Source organism: Alosa pseudoharengus, unplaced genomic scaffold (genome assembly GCF_046254945.1).
Source record: "Alosa pseudoharengus isolate Yale_2024_CS ecotype anadromous, Long Island Sound unplaced genomic scaffold, YU_APseudo_1.1 YU_APseudo_1.1_scf_23, whole genome shotgun sequence".
In the NCBI taxonomy this organism is placed as follows: Eukaryota; Metazoa; Chordata; class Actinopteri; order Clupeiformes; family Clupeidae; genus Alosa; species Alosa pseudoharengus.
This window is the reverse complement of record NW_027468685.1, coordinates 9,450,863-9,462,473: the sequence shown is the minus strand read 5'-3', so window position 1 is coordinate 9,462,473 and position 11,611 is coordinate 9,450,863. Positions and strand designations below refer to the sequence as shown.

The 11,611-nt window shown below is 43.2% G+C and overlaps 1 protein-coding gene across 1 annotated transcript; it reads left to right on the top strand.

Annotated features, from left to right (window-relative positions):
• Positions 1-221: 221 nt before the first annotated feature.
• Positions 222-11,170, top strand: epn1b (epsin 1b). Its single transcript, XM_076301706.1, has 11 exons — positions 222-290; positions 1,840-1,998; positions 4,936-5,064; positions 5,236-5,356; positions 6,696-6,713; positions 7,622-7,770; positions 8,094-8,235; positions 8,281-8,496; positions 8,896-9,399; positions 9,954-10,034; positions 10,746-11,170. Exons 1-11 carry the CDS (start codon positions 222-224, stop codon positions 11,168-11,170), a joined length of 2,013 nt encoding a protein of 670 aa, XP_076157821.1.
• Positions 11,171-11,611: the final 441 nt, after the last annotated feature.

The following is an 11,611-nucleotide window of genomic DNA, read 5'->3' as shown; positions in this document are numbered from 1 at the left end:
AAATTGCAAGCTACCTCCATACATTTTTTTCATAGAGCTTTGTTTACCACCATTTTGTTCGTATTGAAGTGTAGCATGTAATGCTATATTAAATGTTATGTAATATCTGTTTATACATTTGTGTTTTATTGTGCATGTGTGGATCGCTGTACTTTTTGTTTTGTTTAATTTTATGTATTTGTCTGATTGGCCCACAGTGGTACGCCAACTTCTCTGACACCATGACGCACTCAATGTTGCGTAGAACACTGAAGAACCTGGTCCAGAACTTCTCTGAGGCCGAAGTCAAGGTCAGATCCAATATTTACGCTATACACACCTGTCACCTTAGCCGGTATTTACTGTATAGATGCAGTTTTTTTATATATAAAAAAAAACAGGAATAATTCAAATAAGATTAGTGCTCACCTGACATACTCACCACCACATACAATGCAGCACTGATGGAGTCAGCATGTGAAAACATGGATCACTGTGCAGTACTCCCTGAGCTGAGCATTGCAATTGAGGGAAATGACTGCGTAACACAATTTATATTAGGCAAGCTGAGAATGTAGACTGTGAGTAGGTTAAGCAGTATTTTTTTTTTTGGGGGGGGGGGGGTGTGAGAGGTATACTATAAGCCAGTTGTCAAGAATGAGCAAATGCTTCGTTATATTCACATTCATAAGCAAAGTACAGCGCATACAGCGTGGCCAATCCTGCATCTGGCATCAGCGCTTCAGAGCATGACTAGACTAGGGCTGTAACGATATATGATTCGAAACCGAAATCGCGACATTCATATCCACGATACTGTGTCGCAGTGTGAAAAGGCAGAATCGCGACACACCCTTTCTAGTGTTTCACGCAGTGCTTTGCAGCTTAGGCGGCTGCAAAAGCAACCCACAACTCCCGCTTTACTTATCGGTAGCCTACGTTGTCCAAAAACAAATAAATAAATAAATAATAATTTCATACCTCTCCTTGCTTTCATTGTAGACTATGTGTGCAACTTTATCAGTATAGAAGTACAGAAGTACAAACAGTATAGAAGTAAACCCCCTCTCCTTTCCCCGCTCTCTCTCGCGCTCCCTCCCTCTCCTGCTCAATGAACAGCGACTTAAATAAAACATTCACAATCGTGAAAGCAAGGAAGCATAGACGACTAGCTAAATTACTATTAAATCCGCTTAGCATCATTAGCATGCTGCACATATTTGTTTAAAACTCTTGCATTGAAGTTGACTGATCATCTCAATACCAACGTTTCCCAAAAGGGCCTGTCCCAAGGAGAACAAGTATTACCTTGAACCTTAAACACACATGGGGAAACTGAACAGTCCAATCAGTAGACTATGATAGGCTAAGCTAGCCAACTATGCTACTTTGTTTACAATATTTCCAGGCTTCAACCAGACAGCTGAATTAAAGAGGTAGAGTTGTAATAAAAAATAGTAGGCCTAGGCTATAGGCCAATCTGCATAAAGTGTGCTGTCATAAATATCAGTCATTCAGAAAAATATTTTTATATCAGGATATAAAATAATAGATATATTATATTGTAATCCTCTGGTGTTCTAATCTAAAGGAGGCTATTAAAATGTTATTTAATAAAATGTCTAGCCCCCCCCCCCAAATAAAAAAAAAAAAAAAATCCAGATTCGTATCGAACCGTGGGTCAAAAATCGTGATACAAACCGAATCGTAAGGTTGGAGTATCGTTACAGCCCTAGACTCGACATATCTCTCTTTTCCCTCCTGCTGCTTCAGAGCATGACTCGACATATCTCTCTTTTCCCTCCTGCTGCTTCAGACCATGACTCGACATATCTCTCTTTTCCCTCCTGCTGCTGCCAGGTCCGAGAGGCCACCTCTAACGACCCCTGGGGCCCCTCCAGCTCCCAGATGTCCGACATCTCAGACCTGACGTACAACGTGGTGGCCTGCAATGAAATCACAAGCATGCTATTCAAGCGCCTCAACGACGTCGCCAAGAACTGGAGGCACGTGTACAAGGTGAGCTCAGTGGAGAGAGAGGAGAGGAGAGGAGAGGAGAGAAGAGAAGAGGTGCAGAAAAGAGAAACACAGACGACCACTGTGTTCTATGCCATCTTCAAAAAACTCCTGAAGATCCAGCTCTTCAGAGAATATGTCCTCTCGTAGCACTACTTACAACTACACTTGCTAATTATAGCACTTACCACCTGAGAACTGACACTTGACTGTATAAAAACAGCACTCACTAATGTACTTTTTCTTATTGTACTTTACCTTCTAAATTTTTTTCAATTTTTCTAGAATTGTTGAGAGAATTGTTTTAAAAAGCTTTAAACTGTTTACCTTGTTGTTAGTCGCTTTGGCTATAAAGGCGTCAGCCAAATGTAATGTAATGTAATGTAATGTAATGTAAAAAGTTGTGACGGGACAGAGGCAGAGTGAGAGATTTAAAAGAAAGAGAGTTACAGACATCAAATAACCCCCTTAATGAGCTGAGTTCTGCTCAGTGTTTCATCCATTTAAAAGTGTTTTCCTTGCCACAGTCACCTTAGTGCTTTATCTTGGAGGTTCAGGGCTATTTCATCCATTTAAAAGTGTTTTCCTTGCCACAGTCACCTTAGTGCTTTATCTTGGAGGTTCAGGGCTGTTTCATCCATTTAAAAGTGTTTTTCCTTGTGTAACCCGCACGACGAGGGAAGGGCCTGTGCTTGTGCGGGAACAGTCTAGTTCTAAACTCTAGGTTCAAGAGGAGACTGGTTTAGGTTATTACTAGACCACAGTTCAATGACTCACCCCAACCTTAGTGCTTTATCTTGGAGGTTCAGGGCTGTTTCATCCATTTAAAAGTGTTTTTCCTTGCAACAGTCACCTTAGTGCTTTATCTTGGAGGTTCAGGGCTGTGCAAAGCACCTTGAGAAGATTCAAATTTTTACTGACACTGTATGGTTATGGTTATATATAAAGTCTGATTGAATTGATTTGAATAGATACAGAGAGGAGAATTGAGTGATATGTTGAAAAAGTAAGACAGGAGACAGAGTAGTTGAGAGGAATAAAGTGTGTGGCCGAGTTGTCAAAGCCAAACGAGTTCAGATGAATACAGTGTGCTGTATTGTGGGCTGTAGATAAATATCATGACTGTCTTAACACCTGGGGCCCTAATCTGTTAGGTGGGCAAAGTGCAAAGTCTGTTATCAAGCAAATACAGGCATTGTGTGGTACATGGAAGCATTGAGCTGACTCATCAATGTTGGCGCTTTAATGCCTTGCCCATGGTGTTAAACTAGCAAATACATTTTGTCTAGCTTTAGTTACACTTAAGACTTTGCCCATCAATGTTCCTGACCCCGATGTTGTTAGCACCCTGCCCTACTTGATGTGCTCAAGGATACTGCTGTTGTAGCAGATCACTGCTGTCACCATATATTTCTATGGCTTTCTACATATATTTCTAGAGATTACACTTACATTTAGTCTATAACTATCTAGATACTATCACCCACAGATGTCAGTAACAACAGATAGTCATTACAATATGTCCAAAGGCTATGATGGCTATGAACAGATGTCAAGATAGCATAATATTGGAACCAGGAAGGGTTGAAAGATTAATCGATTTTTAATCAAAATAGCAATTTAAGCTATAATACAATTACCAAAGCCATAACTAGTATTACAGCTTACAACTCATTATTTGTGAGTATTTTGCTACTTCCTGTGGCAACACTGTGAACATGTATCAACATTTTAAAAAGCACCATAGGCACCAAAACAATGAATGTACAGCAGACTTATTTTTAAACGTATTACCGGTACGTTGTGAATATTGAACTGAATCTTGACTAGAATCTTGATTAGAAATCAAATTGCAATCACAATATCTACAGTACATTTACATGTATTAATTTAGCAGATGCTTTTATCCAAAGCGACTTACAAAAATAAGGAATAACATTCAAGCTACAATGCAGAGGAGACCTTAATTATTAATTATCAATTAATTAGTGGCAATTAATACTACATCAATCAGTAGCCTACTTTTACCAATATCTGTAAGGAAAAAATAGATATTTTCCCCAAAATCATTCAGCCCCAGAACCAGGTAATGGAAAAGAGAGAAGTAGAAGGAAATGAGAGGAAGATGACAGAAGAAGAGAGGAGAAAGCTTTGTTACTATGGAAACAGAACAACCCAGCCCCACTTTTTTGTGTTGAATGTATTTATTGCATTGTATGGGCAAACGTGCGTTTTGCAAAGAAAACCTCCACTCATTAAATGTAAAAATCCTCATCTCTACACATACCTACAGCTGGCGAAGAGCATAATCCATCTGCCCTTTATGTTACCATAGAGGACTATGGACGTAATACAGCCTGCTGCTGTTGCCCTGACGTCAGTAACAGTAAACAGTAACTGCCAGTGTTGTTATAGCTTTTGTAAACGGTCTGTCTCCACATGGGCTTGCTATGCATGGGTCATGGCAGGGCACTTAGTATGTTGATGTGGCTTTAAATTATTCATGATTGAAGAGCTGCCTCAATGCAATTAGCCCCTGGGTCCAACAGCATCAGTGGCTCAGATATCAACGGTCTTGGTGGGCACAGCATGAACATTGACACACACACACACACACACACATACATTTACACTGCTTAAAATACACCAAACACCTACACACACTCATACTTTCATGTTTTACATAAACATACAGTACATAGTCTCACACACACACACACACACACACACACACACACATAAATAACAATGCCTAGATCAAATGTACTTCACATTGTTTTCACTACTTGTTTTTATTCCATTTTATTACTGGCTTTGGTTATAGGACACACGAGACAAAAAATCTGGCAAGTGTGTGTGCTTCTGCCTTCTGCCATGTGATTGAAATTTACTCATGTCTCCGTTCCTTCCTCCTCTTCCCTCTCTCTTCCACATTGTCAGTCTGTTGTGTTGTTGGAGTATCTGCTGAAGACGGGCGCAGATGGAGTGGTCACTGCCAGCCAGGAGAACGTCCATGTGGTCAAAGCTCTTACCGAGTTCCGCGCCGTAGACAAAGACGGCAAAGACCAGGTGCGGGAGATGTGACACAATATGACCTGAATCCGAGCCCTAATTCCATAGTGCTCTCACTCTCACTCACCCACACACACACACACACACACACACATACATACTGTTCATGAAAACACACACATTGTGAAGTCATGGTTAATATGGTGATGTCAACTGTTCTTTTCACAGGGTGCTACCATCAGAGAGAAAGCAAAGATTGTGCTGGTGTTGATTGAGGATCCAGAGAAGCTCAAGGAAGAGCGAGAAATGGCCATGAAACACAAAGATAAACTACAAAAGGCAACCACAGGTACTTAGTGGCAACTATCCTCATCCTGCTACATGACTGTACAAATACTACTTTGTTCTCATATACATACATCATATACATGTTGCACTGTTTGACTTACTCGTTTGACTTACTCATTTGCAGTGTTTGGAATAACGCCGTTTAAAAGAACGGCGTTATTTGTTCAGTAACGGGGTAATCTAACTAATTATTTTTCTCATCGTTACAACGCCGTTAAACGTGGCCACAATTTGTAAAACGTGCACTCAATATTGTCTTGACACATGTAAACATGAGCACGTTATAGTATATTCGAGATCTCGATCTACTAAAACGCACCCACGAATAATTAAAACGTGGGCTCGAAGAAATTAAATTGTGTGCACAAAAATGTAGTGTGGTGTCAAGGGGTATCCCCGGGAATGACGCCGGGAGGTGTGTCGCTTGTAGTGACATAGGGGGAATCTCATTGATTGCAGTGCACCTGGATATAGCCTGTTATGTAGGCTATAGGTGGGAGAGCAGATGATTGTGTGTGTTTGCACAAGCCCCTTGCCATCTTCGTCCAGCTGAATGTTTGCCGAAGTTTTGAGTGTTTGTTAAGGTCCAAGTTTATGCAGAGCTGTGGTGTTTATCGCGAACGGTGTGAGCTGGGCTACATAGCCTGAGAAGCTGAGCATCGTGAACGCTACTGTTTATGTCTCCCGTTTCATAGTCCGTATCAAAGCTTACCTCGTTGTGTGCATCATATCGGTGTGCGGGTGGGTTATATGGTGAGGCCCATCGGGCGCTAGAGGGAACCTTCTTGTATTGGGTGGGTATTATTGTTTGGGAGCTTGTCGCTGTGTGTGCTTCGATTGCCTTCTAGACCTCACAGTTAACGTAGTCAACAATCCAAGAGGTAGTGGAAACCGGTCATTACAACAGAGCCCGAGTAGCCTAGTAGAATTTCCCCATTATGGGTCTCCATAGCTGGCGGTTGACACCACAGGTGCCCCTGCTACAAAGAGTAGAATTCCGCTATAAACCATCCTGACCACCCAAAGGCTTTAATTAGCTGCGGTTATCATCACATTACCAATATGAACTGTCGCAGACAGCTGTAGGCCTAGCCCATGCCAAGGTAACACGAAGTTGCCACCACAGCACAGCGAGCGGTGAGAAAATGTCGGGAATTACTAAATGTGAGCACGAAATACATATTTCGAGAGCTCAAATTAGGCCTACAACGGGGTCACGTTTTATTAATTCGAGGGCTCAATTAAAAGAAAAACGTGCTCACGTTTTATTTTTTCGAGGGCTCAATTAAAGGAAAACGTGCTCACAAATTATCACGACCAGAAAAAATATCACTTAAAAGTGAGCTCTCCTGGGCTCCGTACCAAACACCTGTCTGTTCTACTAATTTCAACTGGCTGCTCAAACCTCAAAAAATCCAAATTCTAGCAACTTTTTTTTTGTAACAGTAACGCAAATAGTTACTTTCCCTGGTAACGAGTAACTCTTATCACAGAGTAATTCAGTTACTAACTCAGTTACTTTTTGGAACAAGTAGTGAGTAACTATAACTAATTACTTTTTTAAAGTAACGTTCCCAACACTGCTCATTTGCACCATCACCATGACACTCATTCACAAAGAGCACCTTACCTTACCTTATGCACAGATCGAGGACCACAGGCTCAGTCCCTGCTTCAGTCATTGCAAGCGCACCTGATTGATTAATCACCCACTATGTGGATACTGTTTTTTAGAATTGATTTAGATTAAGTTTTATTTAGTATAATTTGTATTTTAGTATATTTGTATATTCTTTATCTTCTACAGTCCTGTTTAGTTGTGTTTTTTATATTATATACTTTTTAATTACTTTTTCTGCTGTTAGTAAGTAAATGTGTGTGTGTATGTTGTCTGTATGCTACTGTGACCTTGAATTTCCCCTAGGGATCAATAAAGTATCTATCTATCTATCTCTATCTACATACAGTTTGTTTGTTAAACTAGTAAAGCCCATCACATGTACTTTCCAGCAACTAGCCATATCCTGCTACATGAATATAAAAAGCCTAACTTTGTACCTCGTATGTACACAGTATTTATATTTGTTAAACTAGCAAAGGCAATCACAGGTACTTAGCAGTGACAAGCCATATCCTGCTACATGACTGCGAAAATGCTAGTGTTTTGTACTTTGTACTATACTCATATTTTTGTTTCCTAATCCTAACTGCTAAAGTTCTATAACCATTGTCCAATTTCTACCTGTAGCTGCGACAGAAGCAGCAGCAGAGAAAGAAAAGCCAGTGATCGCACCCTACACTGGCCTCCCCAAGCTGGATAACATCCCTTCAGTGGCCGAACTCATGGCCGAGATGGCTGCCAAGAAGGAAGAGAGGCGCAAGGAAGAGGAGAAAAAGAAAGCAGAGGAGCGACGGGTACAATCATATATGTCCCTTTTGTTTTTTATAAAGCTCTTTCAAGTATTGCCCAGTTAGAACCTTCAAGTTATGAATAGCACAGAGATTTTGTTTGCAATTCCCCAAATTATAGGGCATCTTATCAGGTTTAAATACATGAATCTACCCCTGCCTTGCTTGATACTCAAAATGTCTGGCATTTGGTGTGGTTCCTATATGGTGTCATCTCCCGTGCACACTGTCTTTGTTTGGTTGTTTGTTTCTTTCTTTCTTTCTTTCTTTCTTTCTTTCTTTCTACCTTCTACCTTCTATTCAATTGATCCTTTTCTATTTGTCTCCAGGCAAAGGAGGGTGATACGGAACCAGACCTATGGGAGCAGGGGGCCACCACTGCACCACCCTCTGGCTCAGACCCGTGGGGCGCCCCTTCCGAACCTCCAAAGGATGACGGTTCAGCTAAAAATGACCCCTGGGGAGGTGCAAGTGAACCAGCTGCTGCCAGCAAAGATCCCTGGGGTGGGGGATCAGAGGCTGCTCCATCTGAAGAGGCTCCTGCAACTAATGATCCTTGGGGTGGAGGAGCTGACAGTGCGCAAAAGGAGATTGCACCTGCTAGCAATGATCCATGGGGTGGTGCTGGAGATGCCCCATCAGAGGATGCTCCAGCAAGTAATGATCCTTGGGGTGGGGGATCAGACACTGCCCCCAAAAAATCTCCCCCCACCACCAACGACCCTTGGGGTAGTTCGGTTGATGCCCCATCAAAAGATACTCCAGCAAGTGATGATCCTTGGGGTGGGGGATCAGACTTTGCCCCGAAAGAATCTCCTCCACCTAGCAATGACCCTTGGGGTGCTGCAGAAGATGCCCCATCAAAGGAAGCTCCTGCAACAAATGACCCTTTTGGTGGTGGGTCAGACATTGCCCCAAAATTGTCTCCCCCTGTAAGCAACGACCCATGGGGCATATCCGGAGATGTGCCATCCACAGAAGCACCTGTAGCGAACGACCCTTGGGATGGAGGAGCAAGTGACACCACAAAAGATTCTGCCCCTGTCAGCAATGATCTATGGGGTGATTCAGGCATCACAGTAGATGCCCCATCCAAAGATACCCCTGCCACCAGTGATCCTTTTGGTGGAGGATCAGACATTGTCCCAAACGATTCTGCACCGGCCAGCAGCGACCCATGGGGGGCATCACTCGATGCACCCGTGGAATCTCCACCGGCTAAATCAGACCCATGGGATACACCCGCTGCCAAAACCTCACCTGACGCAGCCCCAGCCAGCTCTGACCCTTGGGGCGTCCCAACAGAGGTGCAAGAACCCAAACCAGACCCATTTGATACACCCTTAGAGTCCCAAGAACCCAAACTGGACCCATGGGATGCACCAGCAGAGCCTCCCAAAACCAAATCAGACCCATGGGACGCACCGGCAAAAGCACCTGAAACCAAGTCAGATCCTTGGGATGCACCGGTAGAAGCACCAGTTACCAAACCAGATCCATGGGACGCACCAGCAGAGGCCCCACAGACCAAGGCAGACGCCTGGGGTGGAGTTGGGGATGGGGCATCAGCATTGTCCCCCGGCGACCCATTTGGTGATGGCAAGAAAGCAGACAGTGACCCTTGGGGTGCCCCAGGTAAAATGTCTGCAGTAGCATATTAGCAAGTTTAACATCATACCACCCACCATTTTAGATTATATGATGCTGCTTATCTGTTAATAGATTCTTCCAGTACACCAGCTTGTATGTTTTGTTTGTATTAAATGTGCAGTTTGCTAAATCCCGAGTAAGCTTACACTTTCCATCTACTCTGCATGGTTATGGGATAGGAACATACTTATTTTATGCAACTTAAATGTTTTCATAATCAGCCAAGCATGTTTTGTCAATCAGTAATTGTTATTCAAAGCTATCCAATATGTTAGCAATATTAGCTTCACAGCTCTGTTCCAGTCCTATGCTACATTTGGACACTTAACATTTCCTTGTTGATCAGTAATATTTTAGCCAAGTAACCCTTGGATAATACATAATGCAGTGGTTATTCCTCAACTGTTTCTTGTTACCTTGAAAGTATGTCTCTAGAATCACAGGACTTGAGAGCCTTAATGTCATGTCTCAAAATATGCTAACAGCTAGGTTTAAGCTGTGTTAACCTTATGAGGTGCTAATCAGTTGAATCTCCACAGCCACTTCTCCTCCTAGTGGAAACGACCCATGGGGGGATCCTCCAGTTGCCGCCACCAGCCCCAGTGGTGACCCCTTTGGAGGTGGAGGCTCTACAGATGCTTGGGGAACGCCAACCATAAGTGCTAATAATGGTTTGTAACTTTTCACATTATTTGAGAAAAACCAACACTGTTCCTGCTCTGCCAGACACACATAGTTGGCTTATATTCCTGATTGAGGACTGATTGAGGTGCATTTTTGTTTTTTATGATCTTTTTTCAGTCCACAAGAATCTTAGGAATCAAGATTAATGTGCTAGAATAGAATTAACGTGCTAGATGGAAATAATGAGTGAAATCACAACAGCATCTGGCCATTGCTTTGTTTTGCAGGGAACCTAACAGAAGGAGCAAAGACGAAAGCTCCCCAGGGTAAGGAAGAGTAAACCGGAGAGGGAGAGAATGAGAGAGCGAGAGATGAGGGAGAAGTATACTCCTTCAGCCATTAATTTCAAACTAAGTGCTTGTGATTTTCCAACCCCTTCCCTATGTATTTGACTCTGAAGTAGATGTACCTTATAGCAGGTAAAAAGTCATGTGACCCTCCCTGGGTAGATGTAGTTGTGTAGAAGTCATCCTCATTGGTCTTCCCATCTCTCTCTCTCGCTCTCTCTCTCTCTTGCCCATTCTCTTTCTCTCTCTCTCACTCCCTCCTTTACGCTCATCCCTACCCATCTATCATCATCATCCCATCTCCCCCTTTATCTCCCCTCTTGTTTCGTATTTGTTCCCTCTCTCCCTCCATTTTCCCAGGCCTCTCAGCATGGCTAGATGGGTTGTCCCTGGATTTAACCATGCCTAGTAAAGAAGGGGTCAACCAAACCACCCCTGTGGCACACAGCCCTTTTGGTTTCAATCCCGTCACCCCAAAACGCTTCCAACCCCTAAGCACCAGGCTCGCAGGTGCATCCAGCTATACCCCACTCGTCCCCCAGGGGGTGCCGCGTCACCACCTCACCCCCATGGGGGGATTTCATGCCTCGTCCCCCCTCTGGGGAGCTGGGATGGTGGCACCCATCAGGCAAGGGGTTCCCTACGGAGGGTCTCCCAGTGGCATGGCTGGTTCCCCAATGCAGACTGGGATGAGGATGCCTGTTCCACCTCCTCAGCCGCCATGTGGTGGTGGTGTTGGCATGTTTGTAACTGGTGCAAACACAAACAACCCTTTCCTCATCTGAAGACATCCATATCCTATGAATGTTGTATACATCATATCCTGTCATCCATATCTTATGAACTACCCACCCACCCATCCCCCACCACCTATCAACCCTGATGCTGCACCTGCAAGCCTCCAGTGTATGTGTGATATACTTTACTGTAAGATATACATGATGTTTGGAGATTACAAAAACACTATATAAAAGTCAATAAGAAGCATAATATGTGCATATGTGGTCTTTACCTTCATCTGGAGGAAGGAAATGCATGTCTGTTGAATCCCTCAGTAGAGTGGATGTGTAGGCTGACTGAACAGGTGTGTGTGTGTGAGAGAGAGGAAGAGTGAGAGAATGATGTAGAGCCTTTCTGTTTAGTTACGGCTCCTACACACAGTTGCGTTGCAGTGCTGGAGACGCATCCAGTTCACTTTACATGGGGTTATGTCATCCGTTGCCGAA